We start from the raw sequence: 22,508 nt of genomic DNA, 5'->3' as shown, positions 1-22,508 counted from the left end.
AGTCTCTCGGGGGTTAACTGTCATGGGAGGCGGTGTCCGGTAGTCTTTAAGGGTGTGGCTGTGACTCCTGTCTCTGTCACTTATGACTTGTATGTCTTTGGGCAAATTGCTCAATCTCTCTAAGCCTCAGTTTCTTTATGTGTAAAAGGAAAACCAACCCTGATGGGATAGTACGAATTAAATGAGGTAATTCATCTGAAGTGCTTAGCAGAGTGTCTGGAAGAGAGTAAGTGCTCAATGAATATTTTTTTTATTAATGTTGCTGCTGTTATTATAGGAAACATTTAGAGTAAAAATTTCTCCAGAGGCATATAATAGAATATACTCTAATCATTTCTCAGTGCTAATTACTATTGTTGAAGTTTGAAATTAGAATTGACAATAATAGTTCCTTTTTCTAAGTAGTGTGGACAGGCTTTTTGCTACATCCCTTTTTAAAAGCACAGCAAAGTCTCCCATCTCTTAACTGGTTGTTGCTTAAGTTTTTTACATGTAATGTCTTGGCTTCTCACAGGCTATAGCTTTTGTTAGTAGTATTTTTTCCCACTTTACCTTTTTATCTATGCAATAGAGAAAGAGAAACTAATCAAAAGGATTTGTAAGAGGCCAGATGTATTGGTAAAAACAAAAAACATGACAAGTAGAAAAAGCGAAGGAAACAACTGCATTGTGATTGACAGTAAAGCTGGAAATATAGCTTTATGAAATTGCCATTTTGGTAGTTTAAAAATGATCAAATATTTGCAATTTCAGATGGTTCAACCTAATAATATTCATAGACCATAAGTAATGGAAAGTGCTTCAGGCAAGGCAAAGAATTAGCGACATGTTAACTGTACTTGCTTTGTCAGTTAGATGGGGATAATGGGACATGCCTCTGACACTTCGTTGTGGTGACCAAGAGTTGGAAAAATCATTTGGAAGCTGAAGTTGTTATGGAGATATAAGATATTTTAATCCAATACCACACATTTTAAGTCTATGACACAAATTTCACGACAATAATGTTTTGTGAGATAACTATCAGTCAGACAACTATTGTTTCTGATGTTCTGTGGTTGATGTCAACTTCGAATTCCAGCACAGTAACACATCAGTTATAGAGAAAGCTGGGTATTTTAGTAGGAGTTGTATAGATATAAACTATATTTTCAAAATAGAGTAACCTTCTAACTTATGTAGTTCTTTTCAGATTTCTGGTCATTTCAATAATACACCACTTTTGGGAATTTCTGATTTGCCTTGAGAATCTTTAAATTTTAACACAAAATAAGACTCAGGATATGAACAGTTGAAGTCATTACCAGTTTTAGTGGATCTGCAGGATGTAAATTGGACGGTTATCATTCAGCTGTGCTAAGAGCCTTCGTTAGAAATAGTTTCACAATTATGAAATAAAGTTGGCCACCTCTTCAGTGATTACTGACTGGTGGTAGAAATTGTGTTGCACTGGGTCAGCAGTGAATTCCTCACTCAAATGGTGTCGAGTCAGCTGGTTTTTAATTTGTTATCTTCTCAAGAGTGCATTCACTGACTTTATCACGGAGAGGAATGACTCCCTCGCCTAGTGTGATCAAGATCCGGAAATGCGCCGCATCAGCATATTAAGGCTGGACTGCTCTTTGATTGGTGGCTCTGAGATCTGATCTCGCAGCAAAGATGTCAGTTCTCTCATAGGCTGATTTGCACACAGGTATATGCATAAACCTACTGAGCAAACAGACCCATTTCTTTTTCTCCTGGAAAATGGTTGAACAACTTTTCCTCTCAAACAAAGACCTTTACAGCTCTTGTTTTATCATCTAACAAGGCCTGGATAAAGTTCACGTTGGTTCCCTGACAGAGGATGGAGGTGTGCTATGGCAAGCTAATAATTACATGGCTTCAAGTTCCTCATCTTTCTAGAATTAGATGGATGGTAATAAGGTGTTGTAGTAGTTCTTACGTAGTAGCAAATGTGGCCTTTTGCTTTGGTGCTGTTTTCAAGTATGAGTTCTAGAAGACTGAGGGAAAAGTTATTTTTCTCAAGCAAACATGTTTTTCAGCAGGTGGAGACTCTTATTTGCAGTTTTTTCCATGTGAATGAGTCATTAAAAGGAATAAAAGAAGGAAGGGAAATGTAAGAATGAAATGAAGTGCTTATTGATTGTCTGATATGAGCCAAATACCACATATCTCAAAATTCAGATGAATCACTTGGCCATGATCAGACATCACTAAGCACCATTTACCTAGGTTCAAAACCGTCAGGCATGGTGTCGGCCCACATTCTACTTTTTTAAAATATGAATTCCACTTCATGTGGAAATGCAGGCTGTGTTTCGAAGTTGAGCTCGTGAGCTTGAGTGAAGATTCAGCTCTGTTGCAGGTTAGCCATGAGACTTCAGGCAAGTTTCTTCATGTGTGTGGCTTCACTTTCTGAAGATATGAAAATGCCAAACTCTGAGCTGTTCTTCAGATGAAATGATACCTATTGCACCTGGCACATTCAATACACTCCACAAATGGTGGCTCCCGTCCACATTCAGGATTTGTCTGAAGGCATGGAGGTGGCTGGTGAGGGTTAATATTAATTCTGTATTTCTTACTCACTTTAAATTGTGAGGGTGCTCAGAGCCTTTCATGAGTGGTGTCATTTTCTTCTGAGATTGACTAAGACATTTTTAAGATGAAGAGGAATGTGTTAATACTGAATTTCCCAAAAGAGTTTAAAAAATAACTGATTAAGAATTATTTCTGAGGGCGGTCATGTGGCCTAATGCATAAAGAATGGTTTCTATTACCTTTTTATTATTATTGATGCTGTTTTTGCAACTTGAATAGTTCTTTGTTAATAATATTTCTCATAATGGGAGTTGGCCAATGGAGAAATGTATCTTTTGGTAAAATGTGAGAAGTGCATTCTGACCATACTCTTTATATCATCAAAAACTTAAAGAAAATAGTGTAAATCAACAGGTTTATAAACATCATGTTGGGCTTCTCCCTTCAGCATCTTTCAAATGTTTCCCTAAATCATTGCATCCTTCCAGAGCTTTACTGCAATGACTTGGAGAATCCCCACCCTACCTGTTGGTACTTATTATGTGCTATACTTTCCACTAAAATCTGTTTTATGCCAAAAAGCAGGTTTATGGACATTTATCTTGAATCTTCTTAATGTTATTTTGTCAACTTTATGGAAATATAGTTTTCATTCAAAAACTTCACTCATTTAAAGTGTACCATTTACTGAGTTTTGACAGCTGTAGATAGTCAGGAGACCAGCACCGTGATCAAGGTACCGTACATCCCCATCACCTCCCAAAAGTCTCCTGTACTCCTTTTCAGTGCAGTCCTCACTCAGTACCTGCCCTCTTGAGCAGCATTTGGTCTGCCTTTGGTGGTGATACATTAAGAGCATTTTCTATGTAGGAGCTTTTTCTAGAACTTAATATATTTGGAATCATACAGTATGCATTTTCTGTGTGTTTGGCTTTTTCCATGTAGCGTGATGTCTTTGAAATGTAATGTGTTGCAGATATCAGGAGTTCTATTTTGTTGCAGTATTTCAGTGACAGGATTTGCCACATTTTGTTTATCCTTTCATATCAGTTCATTTTCAGAAAGGAAATGACTAACGTTTATTGCTGTCACCTCTGGTGTGTTGCGTACCACGTGAGGCTAGATGTCCTGTATAAAGTTCCTGAGCTTGTTAATAAGTGTAAAGCATCTGGTACAAGGTAGCAAGTTAATAAGTAATAGCTATTACTTTTATTTCATTTAATTTTCACCACTAACCTACTGGGTATGTATAATTCTCTCCATTTCATAGATGAGGAAATTAATCTTTTGACCAAGGTTACACTAAACCAGTAAGAAATAGATCTGGAAATTCAATACAAGATCTGTTTTATTCCACAACTCATGCTTCTCCTGTTGCATCATCATTTCCCCTCAGGGTTATAAGTGGTAATGGGAGGAGGGAGCGGAGAGACAGGACAGAGAGGGGCAAGAGTATGTCAGAAGTGAACCTCCACTGTGCAAAGTAGAAGAGCTGCCTGCCCCCCCCAAAAGAATGACGTAATAAATTCAAAAAAGGAAGGGTAAAGCATGTATATAGGGCACTCTTCCAAAAGTAGGGCACCTCTGTTGTTGTCTGTTTCAATCAAGTTGCTTCCTCCATGCGGTGCATTTTACAAGTTAATGTCTTTGCAATTTATGAAACATCAACTCTATGGCCAGTTTTCAACTCTTAAGAGACCAAATCCTAGATAGCTTCTGTTTGCAACTTTTAGATATAAACCCACAAAAAATAAATCACACTCCAAGAAGTATGGGAGTCATCTACTCATTTCTTTAATAAAAGGAACTTATTGCACCCAGAACATTACACAGTTCTAAGAAGGGTATGAAAAAAGTAAAAAATATGGTCCCTTACTTGAAGAAGCTTATATAGAAGAAATGTAAAAGAAATGAGGGAATGGGGTGTGTGCGTGTAAGTTTCTGGAGTTATTCTGGTTGTGAAAGTGAGCCTTGAAAGAGGTAAATATTTTAGGCTACGGTTCTGCTATAATACAATGGAACTGAGTGTGGAGAAGGATTAATTTCAGTATGAAGGTCAATCTACTTTTCATCAATGCATATCATTGTAATGTAAACAGTATAAAATCCATCCCAAATGTTACTGAGTACATATGTTTGTTCATATGCAAGGTGTTGAGGTGACATTAGTAAGTGGCCTTGAAATCACATTGTTCCGAAGCAATTCAGAAGAGATTATGGATATGTTCAACCTCGGCTACTAGGATTTTGTATTTCTTCCAGCATGCTTTATTGTATGAGACCAAAATGTGTTCATTTAAAATATATAACAGGTTTTTGCAATATAATTTACATTCTATATAATTCCCTATTTAAAGTGTACACTATGATGGTTTTTAGTATTTTTACAGTTGTGCACCCATTACCACAATCAACTTTCGAACATTTCCATCACCCCAGAAGAAACCTCACACCCATTAGCAGTCACTCTCTATTTAAAGTGCCCCTGTGCCTGTTGTTCTTTAGTACATAGGTTATATGAGGAGTAATCAGTTTATGCCATCTAGATTATTCTTATTAAGCAGTTGTATTCTTTGTTTTCCTTAGGGTTATTGCATGTATGTTGTAGATACCCATTTGTATTACATTACAAAAACATACCTGCTTGTTCTTAAATGATAGTAGATTATTTAAAAACAATTGTAATTAGTGGAATGCCTGCATGCACAATAGCTACTTTTTAAAAAAAAATCCTCACCTGAAGATATGTTTATTGATTTGAAAGAGAGAAACATCAATCAGTTGCCTTCCGTAGGCACCCTCACCAGGGATCAAAGCCTCAACCATTTTGGCCTATGGGACAGTGCTCCAACCTACTGAGCAGCCACCCAGCCAGGGCAACTTTTTAAATGTTAGTATTTTACTTTATAAACTTCTTGAACAAAAATCCAGAATTTTGTCAGGAAACTTTTTTGTGTGAACTCAAATGTTCTTTGAAAAATACACAAAACATTATTTTTAAAGAGTGAACAAACGTGCTCCAATTCTGATGTTAATGGTTTAAAAAGTATTCACCTAAAGCCAGTTATCAACTTCATAAGTACCATTGTTCTTTTCTCCGTGTGTTGCTGTGACTAGCTTCCTAAAAATTTCCCAGAGGCAATGTTGATAGATAGCTCAATCTAGTTCTCTTAGTAAGCATTATTATTATCATTGAGATAGTTATCTTTTTGCATTATTTAACAATGTCATTGGAAAGTTGCACTTTTATTAAAATAATCTTGTTTTCATTTTACATCAGTTGAGAAAGTGGAAGAAATATTTAGAGTCTCGTTGTCCTGCTATTTGAAATAATACCTACTGATGCAAATTTACAGAGAAATGCATTGTCCCTATTTTTATTTCAGATAGCAAATGTGCGAGTGAAGTAAGGGTCCTGAACATTGGATAAAATAATTTCTGCTCCAAATAGAACTTTGCTTTTTTGATATTACCCCTAAAAATTTTATTATTGGTTGATATCTAACATTTCACTTTGTATAAAAGTATGCTAAAAGAGGCAATAAAATAGAAAGCCTTCTAGTTAATGATAAAATGAGAATATTATCAGTGTACACTAAATATATAGGCTGGATGTAGTTAATGCATGCTTGGAAGTAGACTAAATTCAGTTTTAGTATAAAATGTTAAAAATACATTTTATATAAAAGGAAAGTTCTTTTTTTGCAGGAAATTCTTTTCACAAATATAAAGAATCTTTCTTTGAAAGACCTGTTGATTCAGAGATGTTAGCCAGCTCTCTTTACTAAAACACTTTACAATGCTAAAAATAGTCCACTTCAGTTAAATATGGATATTTTTAAAAAGAAAATCCCAGTTAGACTGCAACAGAAGGACATTTTGTGTGACAATATTTTGCATGATTAAAAATTTAAACAGAATAACAGCTATTTATATTTACAGTTACATGAGAGTAATTACTAAAGCAGACAAAATACTTAGAGCATAATTTAATAATGTTTTCCTCTAGCAAAGGTGCCAAAATTGTTATTTGCATAATTTTCACAATTTGTACAGAAACATAGCTAAGTGAAATTGAGAAGACATCTCTCCCCAACCACCTTTTTCCTCTTGTGGGAGATGTGGGGAAGAGACTCGTATATCATAACAACTCATTTCTGCATAATTTCCCATCAATATCATGACCCTCCTGTCAAACCATTAGGTGAAAGAGATGTGTTCCATTCATACTTTCTCTTTTAGGGTCGGTCTTTCAATGACCAGCCTCACTCAGCCCAACTTCAAGGCTCCTAATTATAACATTTATTGGTTCAAAGATTAACCTTCTGAGAGGGGCATTCTGGGCCCTTGGTAACTTGATCAGCTTGGTCTTCTCAGGGTCTCTCTCTTTCTGGTTCTTTGTATCGCAGGAGGGAGATGATGGTATCTGGCACATTCCTAGGATGACTTGAAGATAGCAGCCTTCTGTGTTTAGGGCTGAAGGATTGTGAACTCTGTTAGCTGAAATGCCACTCTGGGGAGGTGAACAGAACATTAAAAAAGCTTTAGCTGTAGGTAGCCGAGTGCAAGCAGAGTCAAATTTGAGAGCTGGGACTTGAGTGGACATTTGTCCCTGCTTTCTGGCTTAATAAAATCCAAGTGTTAACTGTGGAAAAGGGCATTGGAGAGATCACTAAAAATGAATCATTAGAGTGCCCAGAAGAGCTTTATTATGATGTACTGTGAATAACTTCAGACCGTACCCTGTACTTTCATATGTGCTTATCAGGTAGCTGTGGAACAAGTACATTCTTTTATCCTCCACCACAGAGATTAAGCAATCTGTTGAATTCTAATGGCAAAGGGATATACTTTTCTACCAGCTTCAATCAGTAGCCTTTAGAGAATTCTGTGGGAGGTTAGGAGAGTAGATTTTTTTTTCTTGAAATATTTAAAAAATTTCAAGGGAAATATATAAGTGAGAGTAACCAACTTAAGTGAACCATAGGCTGAGTGTTGGAAACTTTCGTCCATTTCTGTGAAAAAGGATTAGAGAGTTCCAGTCAATAAACAAAGCCATTTAATGGCTCCTGACAGGTAAATCGAGGGGACTGATTTGGTCAAGGACCAGTGCGAGGATGTTTCTGTTCAACAGTTAACAGGATTCAACATGATATGGAAAATACAGGCGTGCAAAACTATACTACGACACCCGCGTTGCCAGCTAAAGCCTAAAACACAGCCACATTTACATATGTGTCCATCTGTCTGTTTTTACACTTTATTTTTCCAACCAGTGGGTGAAGTGGTTTTCATCCAAGCTGCAGTCTGAATTTTTTTTCACCCACCACTTTCCATTATATTCCATAGATACATATTTTAAAGTGCATGTTATTTGTCTCTGGACACACATTTGCACAGCCTTGGCAGGGTTTTTGTGTCTCTTCTGGAAGGTGAGCTCATCTGCGCAGGCCCCTGCCTTGCAGCTGCCTGCCCCAGCCAGGTGGCCTGGTGCTCACCGAGGTAGGGAGCAGTTTGGTGTCTTGTCTAGGTTGCAGAAATTCTCCATCCCTGGCAGGCAGGGGCAAAGCGAAGCTGCCAGGGCCACAATCCAGGGGCCAGCCGGTGAGAATGGAAGTGCTTTCGGTCTCCTCAGTGGAGAGCCTGTGTAAATCCTGTGTAAATAGAGGGAGGATAACAAAGAATGAGCCCCTGCAGCTCTGAGCATTTGGAGCCATTTGGGGCTGAATTTGCTAAATGCTGCTTATACCGCCTGAAAAGTTGAAGAGAAAGGAGCATAAAATCCCCTCTTTTTTTCCCTTTCTGCTTCTACCCCGGGGGGAGGGTGTTCAGGACCAGGGAAGCCTGAGGTAAGCCGATGAAGACTTGTTTTTTCAGTGCTCTTTTGAGTGTGAAAAAGGTGGCCTGGGTCACTGTCCTCTCTTTAATGTCGGAAAACCCACACAGTTAGTAAATGTTGCATGTAAACGAAAGCATTTCATCTCTTCTGCTTCCCTCTATGCTAGTGGGCCATGAACTAGTCACTTGAAAAATCACAGAAAAATTTCACTTTAACGTGTCCAGACAGTTAAGCACAGCAGGAGAGTAAAAGAGATCAGTAATTAGCAGATCTCACTGCTGGCCTCTTGCCCCTCACCCTCCCTGCATTTCTGGGTCTGCAGCTTCCCCTCCCCCACAACCTGATCTAATGTGGCAAAAGGTAAGTTGTATGTGGAAAACTATTTACTTTGAGGATGGCTGCTGCTGCTTCTCCTCTTCCTTCTTCCTCCTTTTCTTCCTCTCTCTCCTCCTGTCCCCCCCCCCTCACCCGTTCTCCTCATCTCATTTGAAATCCTGATGCAGGTTTCTCAGTGGGATGTCCTAAATTAAAGTCCTGGAAGGTAGTCCCTGAAACAAAATATCTTTTGACTCTTAGTGCGTTTTAATCTTGTTTTCAAAGTACTATATTAAGAAAAAAAAGCATAATGAAATGATGACAGAAAATGAGCTCCCGAAGAACTGTGTGCTGCCGTTCCATGGCTACATGATACTTCATTTTTAACTGCAGCGTTCTCCGTAATCTGAACAGCCTGGGCAATGGCACCCCACACTCTGCCAGCACTCTCTCCCGCTTTGGAAGAGAGCAGGTTTGAGACGGAACACTGTTTTCATAAACCATATGTGACGCGTGTCTCAGACATGCAGGGACCATTTTTGAGGAGGGTTATGCACATACATGAGCCGTAAATCACCGGACATCATACTCCCATTGCCCACAAAGCAGGGAGAGAGGAGTGAGGGAGCCCAAGGCTTGGTGGCTACTAGAACAGGATACGAGAGCCAGGGAATCTCCTTCAGGGACACTTTCTTCAAAGCAGGTTACAGTCTCACAGGGTCCTAAGAATATGTCTAAAGGCTCTTGTTACCAATTTGTCCATTCCACCAACGTTTGAGTACTTACTTATTGTCAGAGCTTGGAAGTCCGAAGAGAATAAGACACAACCCCTGACTTGAGAAAGCTTATAGACAAGTAGTACAGACAAATTAGTAAATGGATACATTGCAAAACAGAAGAGTAAATGTAACAGAGGCAAGAGCAAACTACTAAAGAAGTCAAAAGCACAGTATCCTAACTTTGTTAATGGGAGCTTTACAAAAAAGGTTCCTTTTTCACTGGGTTTTGAAGGTTGAATAGGAGTTTCCCTGGGCATAGAAGAATGAGTGGGAAGGAGGGAAAGAAAAAAATGAAGAGAAAAGGCATTCCAGGCCAAGGGGAAGGACTAAAAGCATGGAATCTTGAAAGATCCCTTGGCTCAGAAAACTCTTTAAAATTCAACAGATGCTCCTATTACAAAATGGTATTTCCTATGAACTTCAAATCTGCAGGGAATAATAATGATCCTATATCTAATGGATATAGTAGCTGTTTGTGTAAAAATAATGCATCTGCTTGTTTCTTGGTTCATATTTACTTTGAAATGTGCTTGAGACATGAATGTGAATACACAAGGCCTCCCTCTCGGCGTATATTCCTTCAGCAGTGAGTGAGTGGCTGACCCAGACGCCAGCCTCCCTTTCACGTCACCTGGTCCTCCCATGAGTGTACGGAAGAGGATAGAGGATGTGAGCATGGTTTTGGGGGGACAAACACTGTGCTGCCACTGACTGTGTGACCTTTGACAAGTTCATTTCTTTGAGTCTCAGTTTGTTAATCTATAAAGTGGGATTGATAATGGTAGTGAGGATTATCCAATGAGGATTGGAACATTGCAGGTGCCCAGTGGGAGTTACTTGTGATAGTGATGACAATGAAAGCGACAGAGTATTGACAAAGAAAAGAGGACCCTGTATTCTAGAGATAGAGAAGTGGTGTAGAAAAATAAATATTTTTGTTTATTTAACATTAAATAAAAACATTTTAAGACCTCTATAAATCAATGAATGTATATGTATGCATATGTATATTTGAATACAGGCAAAAGTATGCAGTTTATCAACAAATATATCTGGACACTTGTGTACAAATTGGTGAATTCTTCTTTGTATTCACATATACCAATATCTATATATTTGTGAATAAACCTAATGCCTGGAAATAGATTGTTTGGAAGATATGTATGTCTGTATGCATGCATGTGTATGATGTGTCTGTATGAAGTTAGTGAATTTACATTGTACAAACTGAAAATGATAATGTGTTTCTATATATCAAAAATGAGAGGTGATAAAAAGCCATGTTCTTCCAGATGAGATTATTCTTTTTTAAAGCATATATTTTTAAAAAATATTTAAGTAATTTATTTATTTTTAGAGACAGGGGAAGTGAAGGAGAAAGAGAAGGAGAGAAACATCCATGTGTGGTTGCCTCTCATGTGCCCTCTACTGGGGACCTGGCCCACAACCCAGGCATGTGCCCTGACTGGGAATGGCACCTGTGACCTTTTGGTTTGCATGCCAGCACTCAGTGCTCTGAGCCACACCAGCCTGACCGGAAGCATATATTTTATATGAATGTATTTAACTTGGAGAAGTGAGGATTAAATGTTGTACCACCACCTTATCCATATGAAGTACAAATACTATTAACTATTAACCCAAATGCATGTTCCTTTGTCCTGATTATTTCTCTGAAAATATAAGACTGGGAGGTCAGTTGTAGACGTCTGTTATATGACAGTGTACCAACATGTCATAGAAACCTTATTCTATTTTTTAAAAAGTGACTTTGAGGCAGAGGAATATAGCACTTGGATCACAGTTCTGCGAAGTGTTTAATAGTATGCACAGTGAAGGCAGCAAACCTACAGAGATCCTGGAGAGCGTGTTCTCAAGTGTTTGTAGCATCTCTGGGCTCCAACAGCCAGTCTGGTGCAGTCCATGTAAGGGACTCCAGTAGGATCACAATAAGTCAATTATAAAGATCCTGAGTCTTGAAGACTCTTGCTGTACAGAGTATATTGAAATCCCTTACAGACACAAGCTTACTTTTGGGAGAGAAGTTTGCACATTTCTGTTTGAACCAAGATCAGCCTGGTCCAGCTCTAGCTCAGTCCCTACCCTGGGACCTAGATCTTATCTCTTTTCTGCACTCAGACCTTTACCTTAGGACCAAGCCTTGCTTAGATCTACCACCACTGATAACAGGGTTCCAATGAGGTAATGCCTTGAAAAGTAAAACATAACTTACAATGTTAATGTGAGAATAACACTGGACTTAAAGTTGCCAGGACTCCGGTTTATCCTTAACCACATGTAACTTGGGCAAAGATTTAACCTCCTGGCCTCAGTTTCTTCAGTGCCAAATGTCTGAGTGTTTTGTTGTTTGGGGTGGGGTCGGGGAGAGGAATAGTTAGAAGAAGATGGACTAGGAACCTCTTGGTTGTTATATTATATTTTTGATAGTGTAAGAAGGTCGCACCCCAATGGTATTGAACTCATCATAGTGTATCATTACTGTATCATTTCCTTATTCCAGACCAAGCAATTATGTCTGAAATATAGACAGACTTTTGCTAAATAAAATGAGACAATATGCCAATGAAAGTAAGTAGTGCCCTTTTGCCTGGGTAGTTTTTTATGGCCAAGAATTTTATGGATTGGGAAGCTCTGCTTTAGAATCATCGCAAGGTCCTCTCATGATACACCCATATCTTTTTTTGATTCACTGGCTACACAGCTATGGATATGGATTTTGCCCTCACCTGGATACCCTGCTGAGAGCATGCTGTGCTCAGCTCTGGAAAGGATGAGTGACTTCCTGCAGAGCATGGATATAAATCTAGCCAGAGAGGAGGACCCAGCGATAGATTCAGGCCTTCAAGACAGCCACCAGCCAGGGTAGCAGACTAAGGGGACCCCTCTGTCTCAGCCGTGAGTGGGCAGCAGGTCACCTGGCATGCTTGGTGAGGCTCAGATTGCTTGGCCCCACTCCCCCAGTTTCAGATTCGGCAGGTCTGAGTCGGGCTAAGACTTTGCGTTTTTCATCATTTCTTCATCAGTGATGTATATTTTGAGAGTCAACTTCTATGGTTTCTTTCTTCCCATTTAACCTTCACCACCAGCAGATTAAGATGGGGCTTTGTGGTGTTGGCCAGTGCTCGTGCTGGAGAACACCATGGCTTTCCTGCATGAATGGCCATATTGTAGGTGTTCACCATGCCCACCAACCAGATGTGTGGGAGTAAAATGGATCTTTAACAGTCTACCCATTCTTGAGGTTGCCTTTTATTTCAAATTAGGACATCATCTGCTTTAGTGGCTTTCAAAAGCCAGTTTAAGGATCTGTTGTAGATTCATTGCTAAGCAAAGCCAAGAAACTTGTTAAAATACAAATTCCTTATCTCTACCCTAGGATGTTTTGATTCAGTAAGTCTGGGATGAGACCTGGGGACCTCATCTATTCACAAATGTTGGGCTCAAATGTTTCTTTCTGTGGTCATACAAAATACAGAGCTATTTTGACTATCTTTGCCCAAAACTTAGACTGTGCCCTTGGTCAAGGGATTAGCAACCTTTAAAAAAATAATGCCCAACATTTCTTTCTTTAGTTTGTATTTATTGATTGATTTTTTAGAGGGGAAAGAAGGGAGAGAGAGAAGGAGAGAAACATCGAAGTGAGAAACACTGATGTAGGGCCTCTTGTATGAGCCCCTATTGGGACCGAACCCACAACCCAGGCATGTGCCCTGACTGGGAGTTGAACCTGCGACCCATCGGTTTATGGGCCAGCATTCAGCCAACACCAGCCAGGGCACTTTGTTTCATTTTTCATCAGCAAAGGTGGCAATCTGGTGGAATGGACTGTGGCTCTGCCCCTCGAAAGGCCCCTAATGGGCACAAAGTTCATCTAAGCCCTGTAATTGGCATGTTTAGAAGCGACTGGCTACACAAGGGCAACCTGCCCAGACCCTTGGGTACTAGAATGAGTGTGTTTTCCCCAGTGTGGGATTATCAGAAAGAGGGCAGACCATTGAATAAGCTTACTGGTAAGTTCAGTCATTCACTCACCCAGCTGGGTACCTGCTCTGGGTCAGAGGTGGAGGTCGGCTCTCAGGATATAAAGGTAGGAAACAGTTTCTGCCCTTAAGGATTCCACACGTTTGAGGTCAGCATCCTAACTGAGATTTACACCTTCATCTCCTATACCTCCTTTGGCACCTGCATCTGGGCTGGTATACACCCCCTTTTCGGCACAGAAACTCATTTGGTACTGGTGCCAAGGAATGCCAACTATCTCACACACACACACAGCCTGAAAACAAAAAACAGTCTCCACTTTCAGAGTTACTAACGCTAGCATCATCTGCACAATTTTATTTTAGGTTGCAGATCACACAGTTGCCTTTTTAACATTTTTCTTTATGCATTTGTTAGTCCTCTATGCTGGAGTTGGTTCAAAAATACATTGAAGGAAAAGACAATGGTATTTGTTGTGTATTTGGAGAGGAAAATTCCTCTCTTTATAGAGATATAAACACTAATATTAATTTGAAAATCTAACATCTAGTATCCAGTTATTACAAAAATAGGCTCATTTTTCTTTACAATTATTTGTATACATTTCCTTTACAGTTATTTGTTACACTGGATCCTACCTCAAATATTTTACATTTATATAAAATGGACTGCTTTATATTAAAATTCATGTACTGCTCCTGTCTTCTCCAGTTTAAGTCACTCATCAAAGGATACTCAGTCTAGCTATATCTTTTCCTTGAGCTAAATATAGTGAATCATATAGTTTGAAGGTGTTACCAGCCCTCTTTGCTTTTAAGCAAGAGAAGCTGCACTGTGGACATGCTTTCTCTCATTTTTAAGGTCATTGATTGGGTTAAAAAGGCAAATGCCTTTTTTCATTGAACTTCCTTCAATTAAGCCATTAACCTTTGAAAATAAGTATATTCAAAAATCTATCAGAAAAAGCTAAATGAGATTTTAACAAAATCCTGACAATTTCAGCTTAAACATATACACAGAAACCATATGTGCTTAGAAAGAAATGTATACACACAGGCATTGTTTACAGCATGTGTTTTTATGTTTGGAAGACATGGAAGGAAGAGCCATTCCATACATACATTATCTGGAATGTGCGTTCCGATAGCCCACATAGATTTTTACATTTAGACACAAAGATATCTTTATCCATAGTAGGTAGACAGATTGACTGACTTCAAACTTGCACTTGCAGTGTGGATTTTTTTTTTCCTCATCTCAGGGTACTGCTTTTCAAAATCGCCCCAGGCTACAGAACAGCACCTCAGATCCCCAAGGCCCACTGCCTGGCTCCTAATAGCCACTCTCCATCTGTGTCACATGAACAGCTGATGAGATCGCTCCAGTGTCTGTATTTTGGAGAGCACATCCACCCAGGTTAAAATGCTGGGGTTGCCAAGGAGCAGTCAGAAGCCATTAGTGTGGGTGAGAATTTGCCTTGCAGCAGTTCCTTGGCATGGTGGAAAACGTGTGTGCGTGTCCCTGCTCCAGCGTGTGTGTGTGTGTGTGTCTCTCCTTGTGCAAGCACCCCCTGAGTGTTCATGGGTGTGCAGGGAGCACAGACAGATGAAGAGTAGACTCCATATAACCAACATTCAGAAGTCGAATGCCTTTTGTTTCCCTGTACTCTGATTAGCTCTTTGACTATTTGGGGTCCCTGTGACGCACTCTTTTTTTTTATCATAACAGACGGCAAAGAAAAAGAGAACAGCAACTTTGGGGTCATGCTCTAGTGTTTGGGCAGATGGAAGGGAGCTGCTTTGCCTTGGGGCAGGGTGGTTGTAATGAAGTGGCCTGTCAGTCTGTAAATAGTGAGGGTCATCTCTTCCATGTGATGGAGGGTATCGCATTGCAGTGAAAATGGAAATGTCAATAAAATTAATCTGCCAGCTCTTTGCTGTGGCTTTTCTGCTTCTCTGGTCAAAGAAGGTTGAGGGTTTTTTGTTGTGGTTTTTTTTTGTGTGTGAGAGAGGAAAAGAACAGGTACGGGGAAGCCCACAGAGCAGACCTTGAAGTTGGAAGAAGAGGGGCCCAGTGGCCAGGATGTCCTGGTGTGGCCCAACCCAAAAGGAGGGAGCGGGTCTGGGAATGAACCGGTGGGTCTATGGCATTTACCGGGAAGCTGCAAAGCGGCTGGCTAGCTCAGGCTACATTGAGCACAGAGTTTATTGTTTTAGGCTTTCTTGGACAAGGTTTTTACTTAGCATGGGATTTATGGCATTTACTGCTAATGAATGTCTATTCTTAAATTACAAAAACCCCCATCTCAGCGCAATTCCCAGATGTCCTTCCAGGACCCTGGCTTCTTAAACACCAGCGGGGAGCATAAACTCTCCACTTCTCTGTTTTCGTCTTTCGTGTGGCTCCAGGCTAATGATGTGCAAGGAAAACACAGCCATCTATAAAGCCCCAGTGCTGTCCCCGTATTCTTCATTTATTTTGCATTTGATTATGCCACAAGTCGGATCTTGTTTCTTTCCTTTTTTTAAAGTTATTAGTTCAAATATTAATGTAGGGATATGGCATATATTGCTGCTCTTGATTGATGCCTTCCCCAAAACAGGAAGACGTGCTCGTATGAATTTTAAGATAGTAGGGGTCCTGCAATGCCTTGCCAGAAGAGTTTTTCAGATACATAATTTAGATGCCCTCCAGGCAGGCTTTCAAGGCATTTTTGCTGGAGGGCAGGAAAAAATAACTATGACTGTTAAAAGTAAATGATTTTTGCTAATGCACAATTGATGCCAGAGAAAAGCACAGAAGAGAAAGATGTTGAGAGAAACTTCTGATTAAGTGAGCACCCTACCTTGATGTATACCCCCCCTTTTTTAATGATAATGATCAGTGGAGCAGAGAGCTAAAAGTTTTCATGTCATGCAAATGCCGAGTGCAGGGTCAGCGGAGGAGAAGTGTGCCAATGTGTGTGCTTAGGAGGTGACAGTTCTAGGAGGGGCTGAGCAGGCAGTGTGTTATGTGCAATGAACAGTGACACAGTTACTGTCACCTATGCAGGCAGCCTAGAATATATAGACTACAGAACATTTAACTTGATTACCCTACAGTATGTGTTCGCTATGGGCATGGGGATGCATTTTCTCCGAATGGGTTTTCTGATGGCGGTTTTCCCACATTGGATTCCATAATTGACAAAGAGCTACTGCACTGTGTCAAGCACACAATTATAATTGAATTAATGATATGGGCGACTGTGAGACACACAAAATTAACATTTGAAGAGGCCTGGTTTAATTTTGTCTTTTACATATTTGTGTCTCCAATTATACTTTAATGAAAGAGAGTATACCCGCTTAATGGATATCTTTCAACAAGCTGAGCTGAGCTCATCATTAGCTGCACATTGTTGTTGGCCCCTTTCTGCGTTTTCTCTAATGTATTTTCATTTCTTTCTACCAGGGGACGGTTTAGACAACAGTGTAGCTTCACCTGGCACAGGTGATGATGATGATCCAGACAAGGACAAAAAACGCCAGAAGAAAAGAGGCATTTTCCCCAAAGTAGCAACAAATATCATGAGAGCGTGGCTCTTCCAGCATCTCACAGTAAGTCAAGATGAAAGAGAAAAAAACCAAATTTTGTTGTCTTGCTTTCTCCCAGCAAGTTATATGGGCTAGTAGAGATTTCTCAAAATAAGGCGCCGATTCTCCCTTTCTTGAAATCGGATGACTGACAGCAGTTAAGGTTTTATCAAGTCTCACCCATCTGTAGGGCACCCTCCAGAAAGGAGCAGGTTTTTTCTTCTAATAAACCAGGAACGACCTTATCCAAAATGATCTAGGACCCTAAACAGTCTATATGAGTAAATTTGTTTTTTATGCTAGAAGTTCTGAGGGCAACCTTAGATGAGGCAATTGGCAACCAAAGGAAATGGCTGTAAGGACTGATCTCGTGAATCCATCAACATTGCTGGCCCCACTCTTAACAAAAACAGTCTCCTCCAGGCGCCAAAGAAGGCACCTGGCCACACACATGTATGTCCAAGCTCACGGTATCAAATGCAACTGTGATCGCCGAAGCAGCTTGCAAACATGGTGTGTGTTTATATGACAAATGCACAAGGTTATAGGTGCTGTAACGCCTTTGTTTATAAGATGAAAATTAAAGATTCTTTTTTAGCTGTTCAAGTCCATTATCATAGAGGCTAACCCTCCTTACTTCTGCAAGGAGATCAACCATGTGCAACACTTTTTACGTAACAGTTTGTCTCCATCCTCCTGTTTGCAGTCCGTTTTATGTGTCTATATATACTGTTGACTCTAAGACAATATATGTTTTGGAGAGGAAGTAGGCACTCTTATATTTCACTGTTCATTTGGAAACTCTGGGAAAATGGTAAAGATTTCAGAGGCCGATTCTCACTATAATATTGTTTCCAGGCGATTCTATTTGGGCTGATGCTTTAAAATAGAGTAGCACATTGAAAGCTGAAGGTCTCTGATTATCCCACTTGCGTGTTGTCATGCTGAATGACATTAGTTACAGTGTCATGGGTCCAGGACAAGCTTCCACTTTTATTTATGGTGGTGGCTGCTGATCTGCTCTGCTCACGGGGCTACAAAGGGCAAGGGGCAGAGTGGTGGTGGGGAGGGCGAAGTGATAGATTCACGTTCCTAAATCGGCCATTTTGATGTAAGGACATTAGTAGCAAACTAAGGTGTATCGATCTGGCCCGTGGTGTCAGGATCAGCTGGGAGAACCAACGAGGCTGCCGGGGCAGTGGTTATTCCTGCCTTGCAGCTTTGGCCATTTCAAAGGTCAGGGCCCTGCACTGACTCAGCTCAGAGGAATTAGACAGAACATGCGGTCTCTGGGCTGATTACTTAACCAAAGACAAAATAATGAGTCCTAAGCAAATACTGACTAATTGAAAGGGCTGTAAATCCATTACATATTGGTCAGGGATAATCAGGAGTATTTAATCACTTTTATCTATTCAGAAGCACTGAAGCTGCAACAGCAAAGCCCTGAACCTTGCCATGTGGTTATTATTCTCATCATTATCAAAATTACTTCACAGCTGTTCTTTGCTACATCACCTCAGCTGGAGATTTACTAACCTGTAAAATGTTTTTAATTTGGAAGTCGAGTGAGTGTGAGGGGAGGAGTTTCTCATTTTTAACTGGAGGTTTGTTTGGTTAGAGTAGCAACTAAGAAAGGCAGGGTAGGGGGGCCCATGCAAGGCTGGCAAGCTGCTTTCTCCCACGAGCTCACCTGTTTAGTTCCCTCCCTCTGCTTCCTCCTCACACACAGCCTTTCTTGGCTGAGAATGAAGACTTCCACAATTGCTCTCCCAGCAAACATCTCCCTCAGTTATCAAAACCAATGTCACAGAACAGTAGAATCTTAGAGAATTCAGCTGTTTTGTTTACAAATGAGGAAACTGAGACCCAGAAGGGAAATGATTAGCTGGAGGCCAAGCAAGATATGACCAGGACCCAAGCTTTCTTTTTTACCCAAATCTATGCTTTTTCTACCACTGTATGATGGCTGCTAAAATCATTATCACCTTTAACAGTAGCATATAAATCTCACAACCTCTGCCATCAACACACTGAAAAGTCAAAGGCGGCGGGGGGTTGGGAGGGGTGGGTAAATGGAGAGGCAAAGCGCTGTTTTCTTGTTTTTAAAGTCTCCTGCTCCTCCAACCTTTCCAAATAGAGAAGACTTTCTTTGTACCTCTCTCTTCAAACCAGGTTTCTCCTTTACAACTCAAAGTCTGTGGTTTAAATTTTCCACACAAGTGTCCAGAGTGCTTGCTGGATCTCCTGTCTTGTCCTGCTCCTGTCCTGGAAGGCACCCACCCTGCCCTCTGGCCACTGGTGAAGAATCGTGGGTGGCCAGTGCTTCCTGGGTTCCCATTGTAGCTCTGCTGTGCAAGGTGCTCCTAACCATCTGTAGGAGCTCATCCCCACCCCATGAGTGCTCTCATCTAGTTAATTGCATGCAAGGCTTTGTGCAGACTTCTCTGTCTGACTGAAAACTTTAATGAATGCCTGTCCTCAGAGTGGGGAGAGGAGACCAAGTAGCCAGAGCCAGGAGTTCAGGAAACTGGCATTTCTTTCTTTGGTAAATAACTGTATTGATTTTATAACATTGTGATACCATTTGATCAGGTATATGTAAGAAATTACATTCCAGTGTGGGAGACAGGCATATTATTGTATAGATAAAAAATACTTTTGAAAGAGCTGTGATGGAGATATATGTATTGTACTGTGTGGTCAAACTGGCATTTCAAGTTCAAGTTTCCTCTGTACTGGCTGAACCTCAGTTAAGTCCCAAAAGTTCTCTGGACTCCCCACTTTGAGAGGTTCACTTTGCAGGCTCCTTTCCTGTGCTCACAGGTACTAGTTCTGCTCAGGAACACTTAGAGCACGGCTCTGGCTATCCTTTCTTCTGCACCCCCCTTTCTCTCTGCTTTCCACTAAGTGCTTTATTTTTCTCCTCCCCACGACCTTCTTCCACAACATGGCCCTTTCATTGCTTCCTCCCCTGGCTTGGTCTCCCAGTCTTTCTCTCTGCTCCCCTCCCCTCCCTTTTCTGCACCTCCCTTGTAGCTTAAGGAAATTCTCCTTGGCTTTCCCTTTGAAAATGTTTTTCTCTTCATCCAGACTTCACCCCAACTGCAGAGAAGAGGCTCGGTAACTTTGATGAGGATGGTCCTGTAAAACTTTTACTTTCCAATCTTTAATGAGCTAAAAGATTTACTGGGCTATAATTCTGAGCTCAGAAACCAAGAGTAGAGACCCCTAAATAGCGACATGTTAATTTAGACTTCGTTTCTTACGTGCACTAACAGGCATGAGGAAGTCCTTGGGAAGAGAGATGCCCCACTATATTTTTCTGTCTTTTAATTAATTTCAACTTTCAAAGTGAAATGTTGGCTCCAGCTCACTGAAAATAGCTGTGGTCTGAGTTATTATTTCATGTAAATTTCTTTACAAGTGCATGATTCAATGTGCAGTCCTCCATTATCAGTCTCTCTAACATTATTTCAGACTGGTTTGTTCCCTTTTGTGCGGTGTGACCTGTTCTTGTATTACAATAATCCCCGATGTACCCTTTTTTCTTTCTTTTTTTTTAAAAGAAGCTAATTGAATTATCTCATTATTTTAATTTGTTAAGCGAATGTATTTTGCATCTCAGGATGTGTTCCTAAAGAAGGGGGCTGCTGAGGCTTTGCCCCCTGAATGGGCCACTGGCCCATTTTGACATTCATGCATTCATTAACTAGCAGAACATAAAAGAACTCTGGTTGTATTTTTTTTTCCAAACACCCAACCAGCATGGAACAACTTTTCCCAATAAGCCACAGGGGTCTCTCTACATATGTTCTCAAATGCAAGCTATTGTCACCTAGTCTGAATACCTCAAAAGGCCCAGAGAAAAAAGAACCCCACCTCCACAAAGGCCAACTGTAGCAATTGTGAAGTCTCAGTCTCAATATGACAAAAATCATTAACCTTCAGTTTTCTTGGAAACACAAGTTCCACTACAACTGTAACAGTTAAAACAATCTCTCAAATTCCTGTGCAATGCCAATTTAGGGGAAAAGGTAATATAGTCGGAACTGATTATATTGAGGAAAATCTTTAAATGGAATCCAAAGTGGAATTTAGAAAAAAAAAACTATTTGATGAATTGAGGAATTTTTACATTCAGAATTAAATACTTTGAATTTGCTTATTTTGTGGCTAAGTAATTAGTTTCTAGCTTCTAATTACCAATTTCCAAAATGTCTTTGAAAACCCCCTTTAAAAACCTCACGATAATGCTAAAGAAATAAATCCATATATATATATACCATAATATGTAAGTGTACATATATGTATGTATAAATTCAACTACTAAAAATGTATATGCTACTATTATCCCCTCTTCCATTGGTCGATGGCTGCGCCTGGCTCCCATACTAAGAAATCTAGTGAAGATCAAAGAAAGAATCTGTTGAAAATGTATGTGCTTTTGCTGGAGAGTACCCAGTGGCAAAAAAAAAAAAAAATCTTAGGGAAATCCTAAGGAAGTATATTCCTTTCACTAACACTTGGAGATGATGATATCATAAAAGTAAGCCTGCCATTACAACTGTTTTTCTTTTTTAATTTTACTTCAAAGATAAAGAAAGAAACAGCAAGAAATCATACCCAGGCTAACGGTTTATTCAGAACCATGAAAAACTCCTCCATGGCAAGAAGCCCTTAGTGTGCTCAATTAGGCTCTCAGGCACCGCCACTTGCCACCTTCAAGAGCTCCCCTAGTTGTGCTGCAAAGAATATATTTGATCGTGGAGTGAAAACAGGAAGTGCTCACACACAAAGACACCACTTGCTCATACCAGGTTCCAACTAAAGGTTTTCTTATTTGAAAACATAGGGATAAAGCTCACACTTAGGGGATGTGAGACCTCTTTCAAAGATATGTGTACAGAATCAGAAGCAAATGTACTTTAAAGTGAGATAATGGAACGGGCAGCCTTCTTGAAGCTGCACGTTCTGAAAACCCTGCCCTTTGTTTATGGCAAAATGATTTGTCCCCTATTCGTATCTCTGGTGGTGAGGGAGAGGGATGACATCTGCCTCTCAAGTGTTCACTCGTTTCGCTCCTGGTCTATTAGACTTTGCTTATGGGGTTTCGTAAGAGTCTCTGGTAATAAAAATGTGTTTTCAAGTATGTTTTTCTATGGAGAAAATGCACCCGAGTTATGAGTAAATAGAGCTCCATGTTACATTAGAGAAATACATAGCACTTCTCCAGTGAGTTCATCAAGACCATATGAGAGTCATTTTAGTGATCTGAAGTTTTTCATTGTAATGTACGTATGTACAGACATGAGAGAGAGAGAGAGAGAGAGAGAGAGACTGACTTATGGCCTTTTAACTAGTTCTCTTCATCTTGTATAGATCCAAGTGGCTTTTTTTCTTAAATGAGCGACGCAGTGTCGTAGCTACGAGTGCAGGGCCTAGAATCTGCAA

At 40.1% G+C, this 22,508-nt stretch overlaps 1 protein-coding gene across 1 annotated transcript in view; it reads left to right on the top strand.

The window, feature by feature from the left end:
* MEIS2 (Meis homeobox 2) overlaps positions 1–22,508 on the top strand; it is a 198,307-nt gene that overhangs the window by 44,149 nt on the left and 131,650 nt on the right. The window contains 1 exon segment of the mRNA XM_028505416.2: positions 16,933–17,078. Coding sequence (XP_028361217.1) covers positions 16,933–17,078 — 146 coding nt within the window.

This window comes from Phyllostomus discolor, chromosome 1 (assembly GCF_004126475.2).
Source record: "Phyllostomus discolor isolate MPI-MPIP mPhyDis1 chromosome 1, mPhyDis1.pri.v3, whole genome shotgun sequence".
In the NCBI taxonomy this organism is placed as follows: Eukaryota; Metazoa; Chordata; class Mammalia; order Chiroptera; family Phyllostomidae; genus Phyllostomus; species Phyllostomus discolor.
This window is presented reverse-complemented; position numbering and strand designations above follow the sequence as displayed.